Raw genomic sequence first — 26,728 nt, 5'->3', positions numbered from 1 at the left:
TGAGATCCGTCTAGATATCGTACCCTGCTCTGAGATTCGTCTAAAACATCGTATCCTATTCTGAGATCGGTCTTAAACATCGTACACTGCTCTGAGGTCCGTCTAAAACATCCTACACTGTTCTAAGGCCCATCTACACTCTACGGTCTACACGTAACGTCATCGCACCTTGCTATAATATCTGTCTACCACTACAGACCCACGTGGTCCTTCTTCGTGTGACCGTAAAGCGACCTGTGCCATGCCACCACCTGGGCCAGCGCCTGCAGCTGGTCCTCGTCTTTCGTTCTGTCCATCATCTCCTGTGCCAGCTTCACTCCGCGATCCGCTCCATCATTCACAACTGCCAGGCTGTTGACGTATTTGTGAACTGCGTTGTAGCCTGAGATACTTTTGCATTTTTTGACAGGCTCTTGCAACCATTCGAGGGCGCACTAGTCCAGAATCTGGATGAGTGCGCCCTCGAATGGTTGCACCGGGCACCCGGCCATGAGAATCATAGGCACTCGTCCATAATATGGATGAGTGCGCCCTCGAATGGGTGCAAGAGCCTGTCAAAAATGGAAAAGTATCTCAGGTTACAACGCAGTTCACAAATACGTCAACAGCCTGGCAGTTGTGAATGATGGAGCGGATCGCGGAGTGAAGCTGGCACAGGAGATGATGGACAGAACGAAAGATGAGGACCAGCTGCAGGCGCTGGCCCAGGTGGTGGCATGGCACAGCTCGCTTTACGGTCACACGAAGAAGGACGTTACATGGGTCTGTAGTGGTAGACAGATATTAAACAGGGTGCGATGACGTTACGTGTAGACCGTAGAGTGTAAATGGACCTCAGAGCAGTGTACGATGTTTAAGACGGATCTCAGAATGGGGTACGATGTTTTAGACGAATCTCAGAGCAGGGTACGATATCTAGACGGATCTCATAGCCGGGCACGATGCTGTTGACGGATCTTAGAGCAGTGTACGATGTTTAAGACGGATCTCAGAATGGGGTACGATGTTTTAGACGCATCTCAGAATAGGGTACGATGTTTCAGACGGTTTTCAGAGCAAGGCATGATGTTTGTTTAGACGAATCTCGGAGCAGGGTACGGTGATGTTACGCGTGGACGGTCTCAGGACAGGGTACGGTGAACTTAATACCCATAGCTGCAATGTAAATTTGATTCTGTTCAATCTGCGTTTATGTGGTGTGCCATTGCCGCAGACGGTTGGATCTGAAGCGAGACATTTGAAGCACTAACCTGAGACCTTTATTTGATCGCTTACTCCTAAACGAAATCAGCGGCTCATGAAATCACCCACACCAAGATTAAAACTGGCATTGCCTTCTATCCGGTAGGCACGCACGCAGTCGCGCGCGCGCGCGCACACACACACACACACACACACATACACACACACGCACAGAGGCATACGGGCACGCACACACACAGTTTCACACGTATGTATGCGTACATAAACCCGGATTTTCATCATTGTGCAATGTGCGTGGGATCTGAGCATCACTGAGCATCGAAGAAGGTAATATTGCTACGTTGCTTACACATATTTCCCATTTTGCATTCGGAGACTACAACGCTGCACTATCATATAACACCAAAATGCAAATAAAACTTCAGAGCACTAGCGGCAACCTTGTTTACCGGTAGTTTACTCTACAAATTGGCGTGTGAGGTTCAAATGAACCAAGGAACGGGATCCCGGTGTATCCTAAGTGAATTGGAAAACTTCGTGAAATTTGGGACACCCTACTGTAGAGGCACCCCTTCTCTCTTTTCTCCATGAGTGTGCCGTTCCCATTCCGCGCACGGTGCCGGCTCCGACGCCTTGGGACGCGGACGGTCAGGATATTAGAGGACCCGCGGGAGCAGCCTTGACTTTATTGCCGTCGTATTTCACCGTCGCCCAAATAGCCTGCGCCGTCTGCTGCCGCTGGAAGGGGCTACGGACCGCAGGGAGTGGATGAAGTTGGGCCGGTTCTATTCCATTCCATGTCGCAAGGATGGGAGGAGGACGATCAGCAAATGAAAGGAATGTGGTCACGTACCTAGCCATGGACGCTGCCCACTCCACCCAATACCACATGGATGAGAGAAGAAGGCACGCAGCTTGCAAGGAATGTGTTCACTGAAACGGTCACAGATACTGGTGCATTGCATGCTTCTGATGGTACCGCGTCTCGCTCTGCTGCTGGGCACCCTCACTCCTCAGCGATTGCAGCCTCTGAAGTCTGCCCTCTCCGTTCGCCCTCGGTCCACCTTATCGCCTGTTTACACCTCGCTGCCCATTCCGAGATTAGCCTGTTGGTGTGACGGTAGTCGCGGCACTGCCGTTCGCAGTTCGCACCGCAGTAAAAACTGTGTCGCCTTCGTGCGTTCCCGTCACCAACTCGGTGACGCAGTGTGTTTGTTTGCGCCCTAATGCGTGCTACCTTTTAGACCACTAGAGCGAGGGAATGTCGGCGTGAGATTCTGCTCTCAGTAGGGTCAATGTTTATGTTAGATAGCGCTAACTATGTGTGAGTAAGGCTAGAGCGCGCTGTGCGTGCTTGCCCGTTCGCGATAGGCCGGACTAGCGTGCGTACCCAACGCTTTGTCGGTAACTGTTGTGTGAATATCACCACCCTCGGGCTGGTCGCTCTCCCACATTGTCACCAGCTCGTTAGGTACTGTATGGTGGGTTAACGAGCTGGGGAGGGTCAGTCATATCTCACCCACCAGTAACCCACTAATTGGGGCGTGGACTCGGCCAGCGTCACGCTGGCCTGCCGTCACGTCACGCCGTCCTGCCGTCACGTCACGCTGACCTGCCGTCACGCCCGGCCTCACCGTGACGCGGTCTGCTCCGTCAGCCCGTGGGTGTGGCGCTGCCCTTGTGATGAGAGCGTGATGCTGGTGTTTGGTTTTGATTGAGTACCTGGGCGTGGCTGTGGCCTACCTCGTGGTGCCTGGATTGGCTGTGCTGCTTTCAGATTGTTGGAAAGTTGGTTAGGGGAATGACGTGTGCATGGTTGAAACATTCGCACAGCCTTCGAAATAGAGTTGCTTTCTTTTTCTAGTATTCATTCAATTTCAGCTTCAGACTGATGTTGAACTATATGAAATAATTGAGCATCGATCGGCTTCGCGAAACGATCGATGCTTGTCTCACAAATTCGCACCTGCTCCGCGGTGCCTTTTTGGTGATGTCAGTGGCTGGAAGTGCGGTCTGGCGCAGTTTGCCGCGGCGTGTTTGCCGCCGCCTTCAGGGAAGACCGTTTGATGACCGTTCCCAGCCGGTGGTTTCCTGACCGCCGCCGCCGCCGTGTTTGCTGTGGGAACCCGCAGATCGCTTCCGCTCGAGGTCGTCTGTGACTGGTGCGGCGGCGGTCGTCGGACCTTCCCTCCGTCGGTGAACCGTCGGTGACGGCGGCCGACGGCCGACCTGCCGGGGGCGGGGAAACGAGCGGGGCGTGCCGGCCGCTTCCTCCGACGGAGCGTTTCACCATACACTCGTGTGAACTCGATTTTTTGTGTCATGCTGTGCGATTTGAAATCGAGAATGCCGGCTCCGTTACGCTTTTCAGAGCTCCCAATAAGGCTCTGATTACTTTTCTTTCATCTCGCCACCGCCTGCTAATAAGCGTCAATTATTTCAGACAATGATTCCTCCCTTCAGCCGCCCTCGTTCTTCACATACTGTTCAATGCTCAGTGATGAATATCGGTCATGAATGTTTCCGCAGGCACGGCTCTATTTCGTCTTTTTTATTGATGTTCCCAATTCGGCCCGGGCCGTAGCATCCAGTAGGTGGAATGGACGACCAACCGAATACGACAGTCGGCCCTCAGCATGAAAACGGCTGGATGCCGGACAGACACCCCCAACACCAGTCCGGACGTTCCGTCTCACTCCCTGCAACGAGCCGGGGGATTGCGAGGACGTACGGGAGATCGCCAGACTGATAGAAAATGAAATCACCTTCTGCACCGTCTGAGAGCTCAGAACCGCCTTTGAACTACCAGACACATGCTTCTCATTGGCTACCTTCCGGCGAATATCCCGGCGCAGATGGTGCATTTGAGAGCGTGTCGGCGACAGATGCTGAATCGAACAGACATTGTGTTGGCGACAGGCGGCGCTCTGTCTGAGTGCGAGCGGCGCAAAGAGGCAGGTGTCGGAACCGGACGCGTCATCTGGTTTCATCTGTTGTTTCTGCTGTGTTCCTGAGTCTGTCCTGAAGGCCTGCTGTGGATCAGATGGGCGCTTGATGGGCACTGGTGTTCTCTCTTGTTTAACTGCCAATGCCGTGGTTGCGTCGAGCCAAGCATGCATTCAAATTGATCATGGCACTTCGGTGAATTCCGTTTGATTGCCTTGAAGTGATGTTTGCTCTAAATCCCGGACTTCATGCTGCATGTTTAGATTGCCTGGTTTAGGTAGGTACTCTTCACTTGTATTTACTTGTTGAACCAGGCTCTGTTGGCTGTCAGACTTGCCTCCGACTAATGTTTTTGTTTCTCCGATCTCCATACATGCTGTTTGACCGTTCTTGGAGTCGTTTCGATGGTCTGACCCTTTGGAGAATCCAGTGCTCCTAGCCTTCAGTTCAATATCAGAAGTGAAGTTCGCCCTTATCGCCTGATGCAATACAGATGACTGCATAGCTCAGCGATATAGGATGCTGCCATGTTGTTGATGCAGAAGACAGAGACGCTTTAGTTGGTGCTCTAGGAACGTGTATCTGACGGTGGAGTGGCATGAAAGCTTTCTTCTGTGTGGGGTATCAACGAATGTTAATTGATCCTGGAGTTAACATGAAGGAATCATGCAATTAGTGCAACCCGATGGGTAAGGCCGCAACCCGATGGGTAAGGCTCATTCAGTATCTTTTCCTTCACGAATTCGCTAAGTGAATATAAATACAAAACCCTCATGTAAAGGTGCAGTGTCCGTTCGTCGAGTGCAGATTAAAGTCGGTATGCTAGTTCTGCCCTGACCGATGCGCGTCGACAAAGGTCGTCAGCCCGCCTCGTGTCGGTTCTCCGTCAATCTACCCGTCCCGTGTCGCTGCTCCCTCACTCTGTCCGCCGTCTGCCGCGCGACCTTTTATCTGTCTTCTGCTTTTTTCAGTCCCCGCATTCGCCGCGGTTCGTGTTGTAGTGCTTCCATCGCTCGATGTCCGTCCTAGGCGGGTTCTTTGATCAGTCTCAAGGAGTTTATGCCGTGCCTGGTTTCGTCTCAGCGCGGTCTGCGTCGCTAGATTTGTCTTGGTTTCCTTGTGCTCGCTACGGATGTAACATATCCGACTTTGTAGGTTTGTTTCTTGCTTAAATTGATCCCGGATTCTGCATCCTGCAATCCACGACAAAGTTACGACGAGCAATTTGCAAGAACGTGGGTCGTTAAGTTTCAAAGCTAGACACGAGAAATGCAATAACTGTTGGTCATGTTAAACCCCTTCTCGTGAAATTGAGCTTGCTCAGGCCTCAGCTGTCACTTTGGAGTAGTGGAATGCCATTGGCAGACGCCACATTATGCACATGGCGATATCATGTCGCCTCGCTTCAGATGGATATGCGACGCCACTGTCCAAAGAAAACAAACACAGAGACCTTACGTCGGGGCACGGTGTCGGTGTCGGACCAGGCACGTGATGGACTCTGCGGCTCAGCTCCTGACGACCTGCTGACCTTTCATCTCTCCCCACTCTCACTCCTCTCCCTCCCCTCCTCTCAATCTCCCCTCCGTGCAGTGCGTGCAACATCAACATCCCACGCCTCGTTTGAAGCAGCCACGATTCGCTCTAACCACTCCCCCACCCGCCTCTCTTCCCGATAACTCCTCTCTCCGCGGTGGCCGGTCTCCGTCCGTGCTTTCGGTGTGCCGTGCAAGAGGCGGCTGTCGGCATCGGTTTCTGATATCAGTCGGACCGCCCGGCTCGCTAATCGCTCTGCCGTCGGCATGCCGGTCGTCGGCGACGGCGCCTGGCGTCATCGACGTGCCACTGGCGCCTCGGGGGGCTTTTATCGCCGGAGGCGCCCGATAGGGGAGGGGAAGGGGTGCGCGGCTGCTTGCATGGTGTTTGGTTGCTGGTATGTAGTGCAGGCAGCGCATTGCGGCGTGTAGATTGCTCGCTGATTGTGCCGGTTTCGTCCGCCGAGGTTTTGGGTTTCTAATTGGATGGAGGTGGCTGATGCCCGCGATCACTCACTGCTCGCTCTTTATCTAGTGTCGTGTGGGGTCTCCAGATGTTTTGCTATTTTGTGTGTTGAGCTCAGTTCCCTTTATGCTAGATGTAAGATTCCGTAAGATTCCGTAACATGTCTATTTTGAATGTCGGCTAATTATCTGCGCCAAAGTCTGATGTTTCCTTTGCCTCCCGCTTTCAGTTTTTCTTACATTTTCATCCATCTTCTTATGAGGATAACACGCCGTGCTCCATGCAGTTTCACTGTTGTGTGTAGTGACATCACCATGCGCAGTGTGCAGCGTGTGTCGCTGCCCGTCCCCGCCCGACACGGATGCACGGTTAGCAGCGCAGTGACACGGTGACATCATCGGGCTAACGAGCCCAGATACCGAGCGGGCTGGTCTTGTCCGGAAAAAACGGACCAGCGCAGGGGAATCGTCACAGGGGACGGTGGATTTGGGGGCTCGCTGAGGGAGACCAGAATGATCTTAGGAAGCTCGTTAGAGGCTCCTCACCGGACGGGTCATGAAGAAGACCAGACTCGCGCCGTACCGGTGCAGGTGCCTCGCGGTGCAGAACCCTGGGCGTACCCTGCGCCCCAAACCGTGATGATCTCACCGTCCATGATTAACGAGCCCACTGGTCTGGCAGAAGATTGCGCTCTGATACATTTGCTGCACTGATGGGCCCAGTCGGGATGGGTGCGCCGTTGGGTGCATTAGTGATGCGCGAGATGTACAGATAAATGCTATTTTGGGAGCTGTGGTAGTGAGAACGAGTTTTCGAGTCGAGGCACTTAGGTTTTAGGCCACTCTCATTCTCAATGGTTGCGTGTTTGTAAATTGATTACGACGATTACGACCGTCTTGCATGACTAATGCGTGGTTCACACCGGATCCGTAATGACCGTTACGTTCCGTAATGAATACGGTGGCGATTAAAAAATATCTCGAAAGTGGAGGGCACAATGCAACGCGCATGCGTAGTTCGATTTTTTGACGCCGTAACGCCGTAATGGTTACGGATTCGGTGTGCACCGGGAATTGCCATCGCTGAGCGTCACCGTTCGAAGCAAGTGCGCCAAAACTCTATTTTGTTTATAGGCAAGCGGAAAATGGACTAAAGCCAAGAGCTGTTTTTAATATTGGAGCGCCAGAATGTAGACTTGTTTTACTCTCTTCCTTTTAATTTGTTAATTTTGCTCTGACATAGCGGTCTGCAATTGTATCGAGTCATAGCATTGTTAATTAAACGCCGATGGGCAGAACACTGGACGGAGATTCTTGCATTATTTCTTGCATTACAAGAGGGCATGTCTATGCCCGTCAACGCTGAAGTTTATTTCTTACATTCTTTGCTATTCGTGGATGATGGGAATACCAACGGACGCCAGAATCTGGATTGTATACCATTTGCTCGATTGGCTTGCCAAGAGTCAACGTGGATTCAAACGTCTGCCAATATCTACAAGTCCAAGTATCAAATTTAGCAAGAAGCAGAGGCAATATGGCCGGTGATGTTTACTCAGAACTCCATGAAACTCAGAACTCAGAACTCCACAAACAAGATACAAAATAAGCCGTGAACGTTACACGCTGAGGGCATGCTCACAAGAAATAATAATTATTGGCAGGTTGATTCGAGCTAAGGTAAAAGGCCAAAGGGTCTGCACGTGCGCACGAGCAGACCGCTGCCCTCGTCAACATTTGGAAGCTTCACAATCGCTCGGCGATGCGATACCTTGGCTTAATCTACCAAAGATGCAATCCCAAGCAATCGGAACATGCCATTAAAAAGGGTAAGCACGCGCACGTGTGCAGACCAATACGCTCGCTGACCTGTGGAGTCTTCTAATATGCATGGTGTTATTCAGCATACTTAATATAAGCTCTATCGGCCCAGCTGATCTGCGGTTATGGAAAAAGGGTGCGCACGTGCGCACGTGCTAGCCTATACCCTCGCTGACCAGTACAAGCTGCAGGTCAGCATGGTGTCATTCGGCATGCTTAATATGAGCGTTATCGGTCCAGCGGATCCCGAGATATGGAGAAGGGGTACGCACGTGCGCACGTGCAAATCAATGTCTTTGCCAACCCGTGCAATCTGCTTATAAACATGGTGTTATTCAGCATACAAAATATGAGCGCTATCGGCCCAGCCGATCCACAGATATGAAAAAGGGGTACGCACGTGCGCACGTGCAAATCAATGTCTTTGCCAGCCCGTGCAATATGCTTAAAAACATAGTGTTTTTCACCATACTTAATATGAGCGCTATCGGACCATCCGATCCCCACATACTAAAAAGGGGTACGCACGTGCGCACGTGCATGCACAGGTCTTTGCCAACCTGTGCAATATTCATATTTACATGGTGTCCTCTAGCATACAAAATATGAGCGCTATCGCCCCAGCAGATCCCGAGATATCAAAAAGGGGTGTGCACGTGCGCACGCGCTGAAGAAATTCAAAACCGTTCAAAGGTCACCGGATGTGTAGTGTGCACCTAGCCAAAACAACAAACAAATTTTGAGCTGTATCGCTTCAGCCGTTCCCGAGTTATGAAATGACGAGCTCTTCTGGAACCTCTCACGTCGCACGTGGCACGTGCTGTAACAGGCACTCATGACTTTTATGGATAGCACAGTTCCATGAAGAAAAGATATATCCCCTCTCCAAAGAAGACCGCTCATCAAACAGTCAAACCGTTTTGGAGATACATGTCAACAAAAGTCATTACGGCGGCCGGTCGGGCCGAAAAGTTCAATTTTCCCAACTTCTGTTACGTTCCGTAACGAGTACGGTGGACGCTGCCAGTTTACGGCGGCTGGTTGCCAAATTTCAACTTCGTCTAGAAAAGTCGCAATGCTTGGGGAATCTTGAGAAATGTCTTGCTCATTACGGCCGTAACGGTTACGGCGTCATTACGGATCCGGTGTGAACCACGCATAAGAAAAACACTGGTTGAGACGCTAATTGTTACCTTTTCAATCGTAATTGGATAAACATTACGGGTCCTCATTATTTACCTAAGCTGGCCAGTTGATGACGTGTACCGTATTCCATCCTAGTCCGGCCGGTATGCTGAAACGTTATCTGGATTCCGTCCGTCGCGCCCGCCGTGTCTCGTGTTTGGATCCGGCGGCACACAGCCTCTGTGCCGGCCGCCGTGTGTTGGTGTTTCGCCCGTTTGTATGTTGATTCGACCCAGTGCGGCGAGGCTAGGACGGTCCTGCGAGGAGCGAGAGACGACGGCGCCGCATGTGGACGGCCGCTGTTGGTTTTTGGATGTATGTTTAGCGCGGTGTCCTGTGTACTCCGTATCGTTAACGCGTCGTGCGATCTTGATATTGACGATGGAACGGTGTAACATAGCTCAAGTGCGGTGCCATATTGGAGTAAATCTCACTGATTCCCTGCCGCTGCCACTTTCAAAACTTTCGAGTTTCGGGGGTCCCTGCTTTGCGTATCTACAAACATTGTAGGCCTTGGGCGAATTGTGGTCAAAGCGCGGGCGAAATCGAAAGTGGTTTGTGGTGCTTCCTCGGGTGAATGTTGCTGTCGGCGGTTTTGGGGGTTGCGAATGGCGTGATGCCGCGACCGCCAGCTGGCCTTTTACCGCAGATCACAACCGTTCCATCGTTCTACTCGTCTACCGGTTCTCTGCTGTACCCGTCACCAGTACCGTCCCTCTTCCTACCGCCCCTAGCTCTCTTCCTCATTCCGCAACAACCACCTCCCCACTACCGCTTCCCACAGCGTTGCGCGCTGCCACAGGCACAATCCCACTACCGCTCTCTGCATTCTACACCTCGGGCCAGCCAGGGCCTTGTCTAGCCGGCGGCTCCATGGGGAAGTGTTGTCTTCTTTTACTGCTTGATTAGCGACTGCATGGCTCCTCATAGGCTGCCTAAGGGGTGGGTGTAGTAGGGAGCTGGGAGTCTGTGGCGTGGTTGTGATTTCAACATTCGCATGCTGCTATTAGTGGCGCTCGCCTCTGGTTGCCAAAAGAGCCGCTAGCTTCTGTTCAGAATGCAGGCTGTTTGACCTGTGTTTCGGTCCCACTCGTAGTCTTTCTTATAGACTGGGTGAACTTATGGACTGGATGTCCCAGGCTGAATTGTGGAAAGGCCGGCCATCGCTGCCGTTCCAGTCTGACGGCCGCCCGAACCCAGTTCGACCACAGCCTGTCAGACCGGCCGTAGATTCCACTCGCCGTCAGGATCATGACCGTCAGATTACAGCCGCCGTCACTGGGGGTCGCGCTGTCGTCCGACCACTCTCCCTGTCGTTCGGCCGGTTAGGATCTGGGAAACCACGGCCGCTGCCGCTTCTCAGGGTCACCCGCTGAATGGGGCTCGGGCGCAGGAGGCTGACAGAGGAGGAGAGGGTTTTAGAGGAGCGGATTGGCTGTGGTGGGGCTCGCGGTGTGGGGAGCGCTGGATGTGGTCCCACGTGTTAGGTTATAGCGGCACGTGCCCTGCCGTGGTAGGGTGGGGTGTCACGTGGTCTTGCACGTGTCGGCACGTGATGCGTGACTGTCCGGCCTGGCTTTGGCGTCGTACAGTATGGATTAGACACGGCCCTTCAGCGCCGCCGCGCGAATGAAGATGGCAGGTGGAGCTGGCTTTGAATAACGCGAATCCATGTTTCATAACACCTGAAGTGTCGGGATTTTATTCGTTCCACTGAAATTCATTCGTCATGGCAGAGGCGTGCTGCTGCCCAAGGCGTGGCTGATAGTCAGTCAGGAATGCAGCGCAGCAGTCGTCGGGTTTCATGCGGTTCTAAAATACCGGGTCGTTTTACTGGCTCCCCTCCCCTCCCCGCCAGCCTGGCTGTAATGTGGACAGCGCCGGAGATGGAGGTCTTTATAGGGGTCACATTCCCTGACGGGCAGTAAAACAGTGAACCGCTCCTTTGAGCTATATCCAGGCGGAGCGGCTGCTTTGGTTCTGCTGGCGTCGCCAACACTGAGGGCCCGCCGCCCCTGTCTGAGCCCCTCCCAGTTCAACAGGGATTGTGTCTGTGGATGAAGAATGATGTTTAGTATTTTCTGTCCGGCTGATTGCTGACAGTGCTGATATATCCTATGCTGGTTATGCTGACACGCTTCGAATGCTGAGCGCCTGTTGGGTGATGTATGCTGATGTGTAGTGTGTATGGATAGCTGACGTATAACTGACGTCTGCTCCTGCTGGGCGAGCGTCTGATATCTGACGTCATTCTCCCTTTGTTCCAGGCGAGTCTGGTCTCGGCAAATCGACTCTAGTCAACTCCATGTTCATGTCAGACATCTACAACAACGAGTACCCCGGCCCGTCGCACAGGATCAAGAAAACCGTGGCGGTAAGTCTGGGACCGTTAGGACGCTCACCGAACCACCCACGCCTGGCGCCCGCCGGAGAGGCAGGGCATGACTGTCGCCTCGTTACCTTTGTCCGCATTGTTATCTGGTGTTTTACGGCGCGTAAAGAACGCAGTCGGACCATCGAGAGAGGTGACCCTCCTCGTCTGCCTTTGTCCTGCCCGGGCACCGGCACCGGCGCGGGTTGCAAAATAGCCGGGCTGTTTTTCTCTCCGCGCGTGGCTTCTTGCCAGGTTCGCGGCCGGCCGCTGCGTTGCACCATGTGTTTGTGTCGGGAGGGCAGGTCGCTCGAGCTGGCAAAGAGACGGGGATGGAGTGAGACCCATCTGTGCTGGATGGGATGGAGGCATAAAACTGAGAGGAACGTCTGCGCAGATTGATTGAGGTTTTTAGGGGCTATTATGCATCAGTCAGAGTGAGTGATTTGTCATCTTCCAATGACTTTGCCGGTGTTGAATGATCGATATGCTATCTGTTGGTTGGTAATCCATCTTACTCTTCTGATTTTTGTCGCCAGGTGGATAAAACAGTTGTTCACATGAAGGAGAATGGCGTCAACTTGAGTCTCACAGTGGTCGATACGCCCGGCTTCGGAGACGCAGTGGACAACAGCAATTGGTGAGTTTCGGCGGCATCAATTCAACTGTGACTGACGTGATCTGTTTCAGAATGCGTGTTCTGTTGCGACAGAGGCGCTCAAGTCGCCAAAACAATCCAATTAGGGCCGGTTAATGTCATTGAGACGGACTCAGTTTGCTAATGTTACACGACACAAAATGCGGCGGGGAAGCACGCAAGACGGGTGGTCGCCCGGGTGACACCTTATGTGCAACGGCACGCGAGACACGAGGAGTTGCGTATATTCTTAATTCGCCAGGTGTCAGGTGCAATAACGAGGAATTCCTGTTCCTGATTCGTACCACACGAGCGTTGTGTCATGGGATAAGACCGATAAAGTCAGTTGCAACACTGAGACGCATTTCGCATCCATTTAGTGCAAGGATCCGGTCTCGACTTTTCAAGACAAGATTATCTTAATACCTTCCGCAATTACAAATTTTGAAATGTGTGGATTTTCCAGTAATTGTCGTTTATATCTGTCTTTAGGTGTCCCTTTTGCTCCGATTTAAAAAGGTTCACGCCTCAGTCACATAAGTCTTTGGACTCGTTTCTTGAGTAGTTACGTCTTCTCTAGCTTTCCCTATCGGCCTTGTTCAGATTTGTCTGATATAACTCGATCTTTCGTGATAAACACTGACCCGTCCTGTCTTATTTCTTGTACGGCCTTTTTTGTCCAGCGCTGACCTACCCTCCACCACTTTTACCCTACCTGGCCCTACTTGACCTGACCTGACCTGACCGGACCTGACCTGACCTGACCTGACCTGACCTGACCTGACCCTCCCCTCTCGCCGTCAGCTGGCAGCCGGTGATCGAATTCATAGAGTCCCGGTACGAGGAGTACCTGAACGCCGAGAGCCGTGTCCACCGCTCCGAGGTGGTCGATTCGCGCGTCCACTGCTGTATCTACTGCATCGCTCCCTCCGGACACGGCCTCAAACCGCTCGATGTCGAGTTCATGAAGCGGCTCCACGATAAGGTCAACATTGTGCCCGTCATTGCGAAGGCGGATACTATGACACCAGAAGAGATCACCAGGTTCAAACGGCAGGTCAGTGGTGCTGGTGGCTGTGACCCTTGTGGCCAATGATAATTGTTTTTTTTTTGACGTCCTTAGCTTTCTTGTGAGCTTGTGTGAGCTTGTTTATGATTACGAGTGGTGATATCTGGTCTTGTCTGTGAACTAGGCTAGAAAGTGGTCAAAACTATCTTGCAGATTGAATATTACCTGCTGTACGTTGACATAATATCCTAACTTTTTTCTCAGCCAGTCATCATTCACAAACTGAAAAAATACAGCACAGCTATAACAATGCACGATCTCTCATATTTTCATGCATGCTCTCCAAGCTCATTTTTACCTCAATTATCACTCAAATTCTAATGCGCCACAGATTCTGAACGAGATCGCCCAGCACAAGATCCGCATTTACGAGTTTCCTGACTGTGACGACGAGGAGGAGGCCAAGGCACACAAAGCGCTCAGGGAGCGGGTTCCGTTCGCAGTGGTCGGCGCCAACACAGTAGTCGAGGTGAGATATAGTGGTGAATGGACTGCGGTGGTGTTCTAGGAAGTGAGTGGATAAAAAGGAGGGGCTTTGCGTCTTGGCGTCATGGGCTGTGTGCAGTGCAGTGCACAACCCAGTTTATGGGTGGTGAGGAAGAAAAATGTTGCAGGCCGGGCGTAGTTGATGTTGAAAGAAAGAGACGTGATGTCATTGTGCATTCCTGTGGTCAAAAGTGTGGCATGTGCCATCGAGGACCCTAATCCGACCAGTCAGGAATGTACTGTGCTAGTTTTTAGGGCCTCTTCAAAGGGTGTGTGTTACATAGCTGAGAGGGTACGTTAAATGTTGATACGGCCGACATTCTGCTGGTCAGCGCCGGCATCTGTGAACCCTTGCCCACACCACCACCGCTGATTGTTTGTCGTTTGGGGCCGCTGGGCGGACAGTACCGCGTCCGGTCATACCCTGTGGGTCGTGTTTTGACAGCTTGGCGTCCCGCGCCGTTTGTATCCCAGCCACTCGAGAAGCGGTGTTGGCTTTCAGCGTTATGACCCGCCTCCTTGACTGTGTAAGCAGTGGTGTACGTTAGTGATGTGGTGGACCTACCATGTCCGGTAACGAGCAACCCTTGCTAAAGCAGGGCCTCGTCGGGTGTCAGTGCTGCTGTCTGGTGAGTGGTTGGTGAGGCTATAGTTTGTCTTTTTGTCGCCAGGTGGACGGGAAGAAGGTGCGCGGCCGCCGCTACCCGTGGGGCGTGGTTCAGATCGAGAGCATGGAACACTCGGACTTCATCCCGCTCCGGAACATGCTGGTGAGTGTGTGAGCGGCTTCATTATAACAGGTCGGATGCTGCAACAGTTGTCAAAGTACACAATATAACACTATATCAAGTCAAACAAGAGGATTTGAAGCATGCTGCAACGAGCTATTGATGGAGCTTTTTTTGTGATTGCTCAAAGTTTTAAGTTAAAACGGTATTCAAATAACCTTAACGTTATTAAGCTCAACAACTTCAGACATAGATCAGGTCCACTCGGTCTTGTCCCGTCTAACTTTGAGGTGTGACCGATGCAGCTAGCCTCAGCTAGGTATGTGGTTTACATCGTAAAGCCTTCATCCCGCTAGTAAATAATCCTATAAGCTGTTCATATTTCGTTTCACGACATCGTGTGACATCAGACCGACCTGCCATCAATGACTCTCGGTACGAGCCATTGCTCAACATTGCAGGACTCTTTGACACATTTAGTGGCCATTTATTATCCTGAGCCTACTCCGTGCCTCAGCTACCAGTGGCCTTCGCGCAGTGTTCTAAAATTGGATATTGGTTGTGTGTGCCGATGAATAAAAAAAAATCCTAGGATGAGAAAAAAGACAGTAAATAACTGCAGTATTTTTGCAAAACGGTGTAATGCCAATTTTTATGCTAACTGATAAACCAGGATTTCATGTCAGGATCTTGACAGGGTGTGGAACAAAAGGATGTGGGTGCATCAGTTCTGTCAAGTGACAAGTGAACTGGCTGTTGGGAATACATGAAACTCTTTTCAGAGATGAAGTAAAGTCGGTCATTCATATTTCAGGGATGAAAATAGTTTCCCCATTAGGTGTGATTTGCCACCAAAAAGTCTGAAAAATGAAACACTGCCTTCGCGTAACTGCCACTTCCAATGCTGAGATTTGTCGCGTTGACCCACAGATCCGAACACACATGATGGACCTTCGGGACGTTACCAGCTCTGTTCACTATGAGAACTACCGGTGCCGTAAACTGGCCGGGGTCGGCACGGACGGCAAACCGGCCAAAATCGTCAACAAGTGAGTGGATGGGTTTTGGGTAGTGTGCTGTGCTGGGGTTTGTAGTGTTATTGGGTGTGTGTGAAGTGTGTATGTGTAGGAGAGGGGTTTTGTTAAAAGAGTGTGTGGCTGTAACTTGAAAAATGTGTAAAAAAAAAAAGGCGTGTGAGTTGTTTGCTGACAAGAAAAGATATGCTTCTTACGCTTTTTGCGGTAAACAAGACAGGAAAATGCAGCATAATTATTTCCAGTACGAGATCTTTTCTCACCCGGCAATAACTTGACAGCCAAACACTCAATTTCGGAGATACGCTCATGTCATATGGCGAAAATGATCGGAAAATAGCGTTCTCTAGCTGAGAACGCTCTAGCCTGCTGGTCAGGGGCAGAGCTTCCTATTCACTTGGTGGGGCGGCTGCCCCACCAACTTAAAGGGACTATCCCACCTTCTAAAATGTTGTTAAAACCAGTTAAATTGTGCCCGACTTTATAGATTGGATGACCAGGAACACGGTTCTGGCATTTATTTTTCATTAAACATCTTAGGCTTCCCATATTCCAAACACAAACTTTCAAATATGTGACGTCACAGCCCAAAATTACCTCCTTTCCCAGGCCACATTACTGTTATAAAGCTGATTCTTTTTACTCTGTAGGCACCACAACAAAGTTCAGACCAGGTTTTAAGCGATTTTTCAACGAACAAACCCATTTAAATCAGAATGACTAAACGAGGTGACGTCACACTAACGGTCGCTCCATGTTGAAGATAGGGCCTTGTACAAGGCCCATTTTCAAATGAAGGGAACGAATTTCTTCAACACCAAGAGGCCGCGGGGGTTGCAACCTAGATAGATAGTGGTTTCTGAACCTCGCCGCAAACTTGGCTATCTCAACTCAAACCCCATGTTAAAGGTGGGATAGTCCCTTTAAGCCGATTTGCAGGGCTTTACTGCTTAGCAAAACATTGTTTTTTCGCATTGAGGAGCTTTGCAAAGTCTGTGTAATGCAAAATATTATCTCTGTAATGAAAAGCATTGATTCATCGTTGTATTTTATCTAACTTAACAATCGGGCATTGTAGGTTTGACAACTTATTGCCCCACCAACTTTCCTGGAAAAGCTCCACCCATGCTGCTGGTGTCAATTTGACGAAAACAAGAACTAGAACTTGTCTCGATAATGCCTTGGTAATGCACAACTATCCATTTCTCATAAGAAGTTTATAGTTGTTCACCGTAGTTCTGATTGATGGGAGTGCCTCCCCATTTAGTTCCACTCTGCCACCGTCTGAGTCAGACAGACAGTTTATTTATCTAAACTGTGACCACTGGCGTCTCCCTGTGTCGCCGTTATCAATGACACACCCGTGTTTGTCCAGTCTCTGCCCGCAAAGGATCATGAACACTTTTATGACCATCTGGTGAGTGGTTTACGCGCATTTTCAGAGCTACGTTAACGTTCCCTGTCGGTTATGATAGCCCTTTATAATTCTACTGAATGACAAGATTGAAGATCGCACGACTTTGTGTTGCTTCGGCGGGGCTGCAGAAAGACAGATGTTTTTATGTTGGCTTATTCGGAAGAGTTATGATTGAAGCTCTGCTGAGAGTATTACTTTTCATTCGGATTTCTATTTTGGTACGTTTGTGACGTGCATGTGTGAGTGTGAGCGTGTTAGTTGTGCTGTGTAGTGTGCTTAGTCTACTGGTGTTCCAGGTTTTTGGTGATTTCCAGCGCACGGTTGTACCCATTTATGTAAATACAAATGTACGAATGAACTTGAATACAACGAAGGTGTTCCTATCATAGATGAAGTGCCTAGTAATTGAAGCGAGCATCTCAGAGACGCGGAACCTGCATGTGTGATTATCCCCTCTTCGTGCGTTTGACTTATCTCTGTTATAAAATCCATGACCGGAGAAGTTCCCCATTAGAATAATAATTAGTCTGACGTTTCGTCTTTCCAAAGCATGTTTAATGTTTATCCAGTTTTTAAATGTCAGTTAGAACAAGCTGTGAGAAACTCATGCATGCGGACGATTTTTTTGTCATAAGCCTTTACCAGGTTCTCCATACTCTTACATCCGTGCACCAAGTAACACAGACGTAACCGGTCCACCGTCGACCGGCAGACTGTCACCGGTAATTACAGCGTCAGCCAGCAACATATTCCCATTAAATTGATCACCATGTCTTCTGACCTCTCCATGTTCTATCGCCGCTCCTATCTGACCTATGCCCTGGTATACCCCTTGCTATTTACCAACCCACCGCTGTCGTCTATCTTCCTCGCCCTAACCTCGACCTTCCCTTCCCCAGGAACCCTCTGGCCCAGATGGAGGAGGAGAAGAGGGACCACGAGCTCAAGATGAAGAAGATGGAGGCCGAAATGGAACAGGTGTTCGAGATGAAGGTCAAGGAGAAGCGCAACAAGCTCAAAGAGTCCGAGGAGGATGTAAGTGTGAGGCTGGGAATCGGGCACACGGCAGAACTTGACGGTGGGAAATTGTGCTTATGGCTAGTCTAGTTGTATGTGTTTCCGTTGTCATGTGTAGAACAATCACGATAGTTTAACTTGGTTGGTGAGCTTTTGCCTGTTATCTTGGTTGGTGAGCTTTTGCCTAGTTAAATGTTCAATATTCGTGTGCTGAAAGTTTTCGGTGTTACTTTGGTAGACCAAATATGACATCCTGCCCCCACTGTGACTGTGGCGTTTCCCATCCCACTCCCCCCCCCCCCGCTGTTTCTGACCGTGTCTCTCCGCTCGGCACCTACAGCTGCAGCGGCGCGAGGAGCAGATGCTGGCGCCGCTGGAGGAGCAGCGCCGGGAACTGGAGGAGCGCCGCGCCGCGTTCCGCCGGGAACGGGACGACTGGGAACGACTGAACGGCGTTACTGTGGCCGAGCTTCGCCGGCGGGAGCTCGAGTCCCACAGCAAGGAGTGAGTTGGGGTGGCTGGGTGGGAGGAAGGGTGGTGACGTATGGGTTTGTGTGGGACATTGGCAGGGTTGTGATAACGGGACATGAACACGGCAGTGCCATACATTCACATGGGGGTTATGATCCACTCTCAGAATACACTGGATAAGTTTGGGGTAAGAGTCGCATTTGGAAGCAGATAGTGCAAAGGCGGCTAGGGGCAATATTGTGGTTCAGGTCCAGGATAACGATTACGGGAGATATTAAAACGTCAAAAGCTCTCAATTACATTGGTAGTGCGGGAGTTTACCTTTATTTATTTATTTTTTGCACACAAAAAGAAATACAGCCAGTACGACACGTCTTTGCGGTGCTCATGATATTGTTTGTTGTTTTGTCACGAGGCTTATGTAAATGTAGCATGAAGGATCAGTAATGGTGGTACAACATGGGCTATTGCTGAAAGCTTTTGGGGACTGGGCTGTAAAGTGTAAGGTATGCACTATCAGATAGGGGTAGTTAAATGGGTCAACTTCCTAGTATTTTCCTGTAACTTTAAAGGCTCATATTTCACACGGATTCATTGTAGTGATGCCCAATACGGAGGGATACTATTTTGAATGGAATAAGGGACACAGAGCTTCCAACATTGCTGCACAAAGCACATTAGGTTTGGGACCTGAGGTACCAGGACAATGTATGTAAATGCATGGATGTTGAGGCTGTTCAGCTGGACATTATTTGTTTTGCACCGTTATGTTTTCAGTTCGCCGTTGCCTGTTAATTGTTTTGTTTCAATTTATTTTTGCACTTTTGTCTCAAAGATGATCACATGAAATGCGATACGGCTTTGTTTTGTTGTGAACGCTGGTTGTTGTAACCTGCCGCTTGGATGTGTGAATCTCTTGAGTCGCCTGTCTCTCCGCTTCTGGGTCGGTCGGGTCTCTCCCCCGCCCCCCGCCCCCGGGCTGTACTAACGTCATCGAGTGTCACTGGTCCCCGCCTGACAGGGGCGTCTCCCATTGGCCAGCTGTCGGCGGCGACTCAATCCCCGCCCGTCTATTGGTTCTTTCCGAGCGAGTGCCGCCTCTGATTGGCTGGCCAGCTCTGAAGGGCAATTGTCGCGCTGTGATTGGTCGCCGCCGGCAGCTGCGGTGCCGCCATTGGCCGAGCGCGGCCGCCCTAACACGGCACGGTGTTTGCAGAACGCTGACCAAACACTCGAGTTTGCTGACGCTGAGCAGGCAGTTTAAGGCGCGCTTCTAGCGCTGACCTCCGGTCTGTGTAAGTGACGCGCTGACCTCCCCCCCCCCCCCTCTCTCTCTCCGGCTCTCCCGCTGCCGCTGCGCTCTGTCTGTCTGTCCGTCTGTCTGTCCGCGCTCGGCGCCCGGTGTCGGGCTGTACGTGTGGCTCCGCTGGCCGCCCTCACTAACCCGCCGGCCGGCAGGCTGCGGCCGGCCGCCGGCTGGACGCTGGCCAGGTGGCCCGCCGCCGCGCCCGCCGCTGCCGCCGCTCAGGTGGTGCTCCATCGCACCCTGTCGGCGCCGACGGGCCCTCGGCCTGTCGTCGGGCGGGGCAGGGCGCGCGGTGCGCAGGCCGAGGAGCGATGCCGCCAGCAGTGAACGGGCGCCCGGCGACTGAACAAAACTGCTGCGACTTGCGACTAGCTGAGCTAACGCTGCTTCACGTCGCCCGTCCCTGGCCCTGGTCTTACCCTCGCTGTACTCGCTCGGTCCCAGTGTGTGAAACTGCGCCGTCTCTGACTCCGTGTGGTGCGCCGGCCGGCTGACCTGCTGATCTGACGGTGGTGGCGGTGGAGGGTGCTGATCGCTGACTGCTGACTGCTGACTGGTGCGGGTCTTTACAGCGGTGGCCGCTCCCGGTGGAAAGTGTCCGTGTCTAAGCTGTCCGGGGTCCTCTGAGACAGCCCGGCCCACGGCGGTTGGTATACGCACTGCTCCGTTGCTAACCTAACAGTCCTGTCTCAGCGGCAGGCCAGCGGGCTTGTCTTATAGCGCGTCGAGCGCTCACTAATACGACAGCAGCGCGCCTCGGCGTCATGGCTTGTATGTTAGGTCGTAGCGGAGAGCTGGGGACTCACATTTCACATAGTGGGCGGAATAGAGTTTAGCGTCCGAGAGTGAGAAGTAGTCTGGAAGAAACGGGACCCATAGCTGGCTTATCCGCCAAAGGTAGCTTTCCTAGCGGCTTGTTGCACGTAACAAGGAGGGCATAAATGCCGTCTAACCATTTTTCACGACACGCTAAATGAATAATCAGATGCGAGATCCAAGTCGGAAACGTTTGGGTTCATTCATCTTGATGCATTTTCGTGTCGTCAACCCTCTCAATGGGTTTACCTTTGAGCGATGTGTACTCGCGCTCTGAAGCACTGGTATGAGCGCGATAACAAAATAGATTAATTGCTCCGCAATAAAAACAGCATGTACCATTGTCCGTAAATTCATTCCAGAAAGTGTCTGAGTGTGGTCAATGTCGTTTTTTGGTCGGTTCCCCGTATCGTCCCGTCCATTTAGAGACGGATTTACAGCGTTCCTGATCAACCTAACCGGCCCAGCGGCCTCCGACTAACCCGTGTCCGTATGTCCGTCTCAATGTAGCTTTGGTCGCAGGGTCTGCCATTGCTTTCTGTCCGTCCAGCCCAGGGTCTTTGGATCTTTTTTCTGTTTCTTCTGTGCTGCTATCTTGGCATACGGGCTTCAGAGGCCAGTCGCTTTCGGCTTCTGTCTTGCCTATTCTCTTTTTAGTTTTAAGTAGTGAGCGTTTAGGTTGATGGTTGAATGTGCGACGTTTTGCCGAGCTTCTGTATTTCTTTATAGCACACTTGAAAATCTTTTGGTTTCGTTTAAAGAGTAAGCTTTGTGCGCACTTGGTGCCAGTCACTTGGACACTCAGGCGCACCACCTGACCTCACGGCTAAGCGCCCGCCTTGCTTGGAACCACGGCGCCACGGCCCGCACACGCGCTCACACCCGCATCCTCTCTTTCAGGACGGTAGATGGGAAAAAGAAGAAAAAGGGCCTCTTCTAGTGTCTGTCCTTTCGCGCGGTGCGCCGGCCGGCCAGGCGCGGTGCCTCGCTGGGACGGGGGCGGCCGGCGCCCCACGTCTGGCAGTGCGCAGTGTGACAGAGACACCCAGTGCGCGGGTACTTACGGCAACTGACTGTGGCTGCGCGGAACTGCCGCGCACTGACAGTGGACTGTGTTGAGCGGGAACAGAGGTCTGTGGTGTGTGTGTGTGGGAGGTGATGATGCTCAGATGCTGCAGAACGGATGTGACTGCGATTTTGTGACAATGAACCTGTGCAAGATGCTGTGAATCTGCAGAGATGTGTTGTGGCGTCCGTGAAACGGTTAGCGATGTCTGTGCTGAGTGGGTGAGAATGTTTTACGCGGAGTGATCTGTCGGCGCCTCAGTTTGGAGTCGCTGAGGGCTCCGCGCGCGTGTCAGTGCGGTGTTATGGCGTCTCCGGTGCCCTGTCCCCGCGGCCGGCCGGCTGCTGCCGCCTCGGTCACTCGAGACGGAGGGCAGCCCGCCGGCCGCCCGTGCCGCCGGTTGTGTTGGTAGTCTCCCGAGTGAACCGACGGACCCGTCATTCGTCGTCGGCAGACGCGTCATTCGCCGCCGGCCGTAATCCTTCGTGTTTGGTTACGTGCCATGAGGAACTGTGGGCCGCGTGCGCTATTTTCTCAGATTTGTATCACATTACGGTTTTGTACAAAATACATATTCCTTCGTGTACTGTTGGACGATGTTTGTTCACAAGGCCTCTGGGAGTTGATAGCGCTATAAACCTAAATATATCGGCTTGCACCGACACAGCCGATTAAAACGTACAGCCAATCCCTGTCCGATTCGCAACAACAACGCGTATGACTAGCGCATCATGGCGCGAATATAAGGGGTGGCCGATAGCTGACAGAAGAAAGTCTGATGTTATCAACCGACAGTGAGCCTGCATTTCTGTCCTGTATGGGGTGGGGAGACGGCCTTCAAGCCCCAGGAATTCAGCTCTTATATAACTGCGCGTAACGATGACTATTGAACAAGTTTTCCCGCTTAGTATAAGCAGCTACAGCCAGACCGTCTTACTCCATGAATCGAGAACACGTAAACTAGCCAGCCAAACTAGCCAAGCCGGCGTAAACTACACATTTACGAGCTCATTGTTACATAAATATGAGTCACTGTCGATAACACCATCGACCAGCCTTGAAAAAAAAACAGCATTATCACAGTGCGATGACCAAGTCGCTTATGTCCTCAATCGCTGATGGACGTCACACAAAACCCATCCGTTGGCGGAACCTCACCATGCACGATGCAGCTATACACACTTCGTTAGACCCGTACTTTGACAACCGACGCTAAAGACATTCGTCTACGTTGAAGACACCGGAGTTGCCAGGGCCCTGTTTCACGGCACGACGCTACAGCGCGCTAAGTGTATCGGTGTACTATCAAACTCGGACGCTCGCAACGCTGGAGTGCCGAGGCGGATTCGTCTCAAACGCCGCACCAATACAGTAGCGTGGCGTAGCGCACTGCAGCGTCAGGCCGTGAAACAGAGCCCAGATAACAGCTCTCACAGCGCTCTCACATAGCAAACGCGATGCTACACTGTGTCATTATCCGTCGTGCCATCTACCGTCAAGTCAAACACTTCTAGTTCTTCCAGTAGCCGCTCGGCTTCCGTCCGCCACCGTCTCAGCTCCTCCAGCCTCCCGAACTCCTCCCGCGCGAGCAGCCTCCTGAGCTCTCTGCTCGCACACTTCACATCATACACCAGGTGACCCCGCCCGTATCGGTACCCATCCAGTCCCATCACCGGCTCCCCGCCAGCCAGCGCCGCCAGTCTCCGACTGATGGTAAAACACAGCAGTTCAGTCATCTCTGCTAGGTCCATACCATGTGTGGCTCGGAGCAGGGTCTGACACTGCGATAGGAACTCATCCGAGCTGTCCGCGATATCGGCCAGCTCTGCTCTCACGTCCGCCAGCGAGGCCATTAGGTGTTCACAGACCAGATGAATGTTGGACGCGTTGAACCAGTTGTGGTTGATGGAGATGGTGTCTCGGAGGTTCCACACCTGGTGGTGCCAGCCGGAGGGGACGAACATCACCTCTCCCGCCTCCTGACGAACGTCAAAGTACCGCACACCGTCGGCGGAGGTCCGAGGCTGGAGGGGGACAGCATCTTCACCGGCTTCGACTGCACCGTCGCTGCTCCTGATGCCGGCACGGAGCTCCTTGGACCCCAAAGCTTGGTCTGCACTCTCGGCGCCCAGCACACTAGCGACATCAAACGGCAGTCCGGAGAGGCTGCGTAGTTTCTCCTCCTCACCATGTGGCAGTAGGATCCAGCGTTTGGCGCCGCACACGTTGGCCGACCAACTGAACGAGCGGTACACATCGGCGTGGAATGGGGTCCTACGGGGGGAGAGGGTAGGGGTCATACAGACAGCAAGGGTCAGACACAGTGACCCGTCTCCAAGCTTCCGTGAAAGACGTCCGTATGTTTTGAGCCCTGCTCAACCGAGGAGTCTCTCTCGTTCATTACCGACGGACGAGAGATGTTTCAGCAAACGTCACCAACATACCAAATGTGCACCTTATTTGACCCCAATTAAAACGATCAGTAATATAGAACAATGTATAAGAAACTGACTACTTATGGCAGCCTCAATTTTCCAATATTCGAATCATCCAAACCACGAGAGCGCACTCACCATGTTCCAGCGACGCCGACATAGACGAATCGGTAGTCATCTGCCTTCTCCGGCCGGGCCTCCCAGAACTCATTGAGCCAATCGGAGGCCACCAGGCGCGGAGTCCGGTAGAAGGGAGGGTCGTCCGGCCGGCGGAGCCGCTGCTCACGCTGCAGATGCCAGTCCTGTGGGGAGAGATGGAGGATCGGGGCGGTTTGAGTCATCGTGGTTTTACGGGACGAAGGTGGTAGGTAAGTAATGATGAAGTAATACCAGATGAGCTTTGATCTGTTTACCATCCACATGACAGGTGTAATACGCGTCATGACATTGCAGGTGCAATGTAATGCAAGTGAGGAACTTCGTTTTACTAGGAACTTCATTTACCTACAGTAAAATGTTGTTTGAATTTTAACTGAAGTTGTTATTTTTATAGCTTTCTTCCTATAAGAGATTGCTTTTCTTATTACAAAAGACTGATATTCCATCATGTTTTCCAAACATATGGCATATTTACCTTTAGGTACAGACATCCTTGGCGATTTGGTTGTCTCATGTAGGTGACATACTCATCCAGAGTTTGCTGAGTCTTTGGCTGCGAGTCAAAGTACTTTTCTGAACAGTTGGCCACTGGAACTTCAATGTCACCTGAAATGATTACAATTTCTTGTGTGAGAAATATGCTACCATTGTCATGATTTTCCATCTGGCACTAAAGATGCATGCAATGATTGCAATGATTGTAGAATTATTGAGAACCTACCAAAGTATTTGCAGATATCCTGAAGATCAGGTTCTCCTCTTGCATCAACCCAGTTCTTGCAAGCATCCCATTTATCTGTTACACCACATGACAGAATACATGGGCCATTTTTTGATAGAAAGTGATGAAAGAAGTCTTCATATTTTGGCTCATGAAATAAAAATAAGAACTGTGGTTCAGGTTGAGCTGACTTTACATGACATGGAACTTGTAATGGTAAGTTTAAATCAATATCCATTTTGATCCATGCAAGGGGGCACAGTCACACAAAATTATTTTATCTCATTTGGTAACCTATTCAGAATCATTAACCAGTGTAGGTACTTGATGGAGGTTCACCTCATCTGAAAGTCAACAGCGGGTCAACAGGGAATGCAGACACTAACAATACAAAAAATGTGAGGAATGCATTCCAATCAATTTGGCTTACAGGCCACTAATTCTAATTTGACTCTGAGTGTCGGTGAAGCCATTTATCCAATCTCCTTTCCCGACACTACATCGTGGAAGATCGGACAGTTGAATGCAAGAAACGAAGAAGTTGGACGCTAGGGCCTGACGGCTGCGCGCCCTAACCCACAAAGAAGAAGAAGAAGAATCTCCTTTTCATTATCATTGAGGAGCAAAGCACAAAATTTAGCGATTTGATCAGTACCATTTGAAGCAGAATAACTTATGCCAATGCATGCTCGAAACATGCAGGCAGGATCTGTGAACCAATAGGCAAAAACTAAAATCAAAAATGATCAATTCAAGTGTATCAGTAGTTCAGTACCTATGCCATGTCTCAAACAGAATACAGGCAAAGTCCACATGAGCGAGCATGAGTAGGCATGTGAATTTTGTACACATAAATGAATCCAAAATATGAGCATGCGCATAAATCCAAAATATTTACAATTCACCACAATCACAGCTGTACCTCGTTGTTCAAGAGTTAGGGCGCGCAGCAGCTGCATCTGTACCTCATATTCATATTATTTACTTTATTCAGCATATCGCGATCTCACCCTCTATATTCAGCAATGCTATTACCAATCGTGTTTTTATTATCCAAAATTTTGCAGCTGATTCGATGTTAAATTATTTTGATTTGCTGATTGTATGTCATTGGCGCTATAAATGCAGAGGCAGCAGAAAGTGAACATAATCTGTACAGAGAACATATGAAACTGCTGCGCCAGGTTTACCACTTAGAGTTGCTACCATATTTGAACGTAAAGGGAACTCTGAAAAGAAACTTCCTCGTCTGTAATCACAACCATTAAGGAATTATAACTTATTGGGATCCAGCCAAAGGCCCTGTCCCAGGCTATTTATCATGATTAGTATCGGTATCAGCGCGGTTTTTACATGGGGCGCGTTATTGGCTTGGACAGCCACCGTGCCCGTGGTGCGCCTGTGCCGCTGAGCCTGTTGGCCGAGCAGGCGGGGCGGCAGAGGCCGGGGACGGTCACGAGGGAATGACCTAACTAGTTACCTAATCTAACCTAAAATGGCCAGAGTATTAGAGAACACTGGCCTCGCAACCCGGTCGTCCCACCACGCGGAAGCCTCGGCCTCGGGAGCCTGCTCCCACGGCCTTATAAGAGCCGCACTGAAAGTAGCTGAACTCATCGGGATGATCAGATCAGTGATGGACGGTGGTCCGACCGTTCAGGTCGGAACAGGGAGTTGAGGTACCAGGACAAGTGTGTGTTGAGGATTGCTGAGAGGGATCAACTGCCTCATGCCTGACGGTAGCTCAGGTCTCGGCCTCACTCCTTAGAAGGTCACAAAGTGTCGGTCTTCACTCAGTCAACAAACCCAGTGGCCAGTACGCATCCTGTCGGAAGGACTT

The 26,728-nt window shown here is 51.2% G+C and overlaps 2 protein-coding genes across 47 annotated transcripts in view; one reads left to right on the top strand and one right to left on the bottom strand.

The window, feature by feature from the left end:
- Positions 1-22,164, top strand: part of LOC122388703 (septin-7-like) — a 95,946-nt gene extending 73,782 nt beyond the window's left edge. For 14 of the 41 annotated variants that reach the window (XM_043380012.1, XM_043380016.1, XM_043380017.1 and 11 more), the window contains 10 exons: positions 11,423-11,529; positions 12,066-12,166; positions 12,968-13,220; positions 13,564-13,701; positions 14,390-14,488; positions 15,377-15,495; positions 17,797-17,932; positions 18,255-18,418; positions 19,602-19,680; positions 21,408-22,164. In XM_043380012.1, the coding sequence (XP_043235947.1) occupies positions 11,423-11,529; positions 12,066-12,166; positions 12,968-13,220; positions 13,564-13,701; positions 14,390-14,488; positions 15,377-15,495; positions 17,797-17,932; positions 18,255-18,418; positions 19,602-19,662 (1,178 nt within the window). In that variant the 3' untranslated portion in view covers positions 19,663-19,680; positions 21,408-22,164. Of the gene's footprint in view, positions 1-11,422; positions 11,530-12,065; positions 12,167-12,967; positions 13,221-13,563; positions 13,702-14,389; positions 14,489-15,376; positions 15,496-17,796; positions 17,933-18,254; positions 18,419-19,601; positions 19,681-20,263; positions 20,338-21,407 lie in introns of all 41 variants that reach the window. The other 27 variants (XM_043380015.1, XM_043380021.1, XM_043380039.1 and 24 more) reach the window with 2 other exon arrangements.
- Positions 22,130-25,971, bottom strand: LOC122388708 (2-oxoglutarate and iron-dependent oxygenase JMJD4-like). Of its 6 annotated transcripts, none has more exons than XM_043380058.1 (5): positions 25,924-25,971; positions 24,889-25,036; positions 24,643-24,773; positions 24,147-24,310; positions 22,130-23,847 (listed from the first exon to the last, which is right to left on the bottom strand). In XM_043380058.1, exons 3-5 carry the CDS (start codon positions 24,679-24,681, stop codon positions 23,034-23,036), a joined length of 1,017 nt encoding a protein of 338 aa, XP_043235993.1. In that variant the 5' UTR covers positions 24,682-24,773; positions 24,889-25,036; positions 25,924-25,971; the 3' UTR covers positions 22,130-23,033. The 6 variants fall into 6 exon arrangements, with proteins under 6 accessions (XP_043235993.1, XP_043235989.1, XP_043235992.1 ...); XM_043380054.1 differs by having other exon boundaries at positions 24,889-25,232; positions 25,811-25,924; XM_043380057.1 differs by lacking the exon at positions 25,924-25,971 and adding an exon at positions 25,854-25,871 and having other exon boundaries at positions 24,889-25,232.
- Between the last annotated feature and the right edge of the window lie 757 nt (positions 25,972-26,728).

This window comes from Amphibalanus amphitrite, unplaced genomic scaffold (assembly GCF_019059575.1).
Source record: "Amphibalanus amphitrite isolate SeventyFive unplaced genomic scaffold, NRLGWU_Aamphi_draft 000333F_arrow, whole genome shotgun sequence".
In the NCBI taxonomy this organism is placed as follows: domain Eukaryota; kingdom Metazoa; phylum Arthropoda; class Thecostraca; order Balanomorpha; family Balanidae; genus Amphibalanus; species Amphibalanus amphitrite.
Note: the sequence above shows the minus strand (reverse complement) of the source record. Positions and strands in the feature narration are given on the sequence as shown.

Bases quoted from the DNA above. Each gene is read 5' to 3' on its own strand.
- LOC122388708 (XM_043380054.1), bottom strand. From the start codon at position 25,126: ATGGATATTGATTTAAACTTACCATTACAAGTTCCATGTCATGTAAAG. The intron at 24,774-24,888 runs GTAGGTTCTCAA...TAATCATTTCAG, and splicing joins GGATATCTGCAAATACTTTG to GTGACATTGAAGTTCCAGTG. The intron at 24,311-24,642 runs GTAAATATGCCA...CTCTCCCCACAG, and splicing joins AAGGATGTCTGTACCTAAAG to GACTGGCATCTGCAGCGTGA.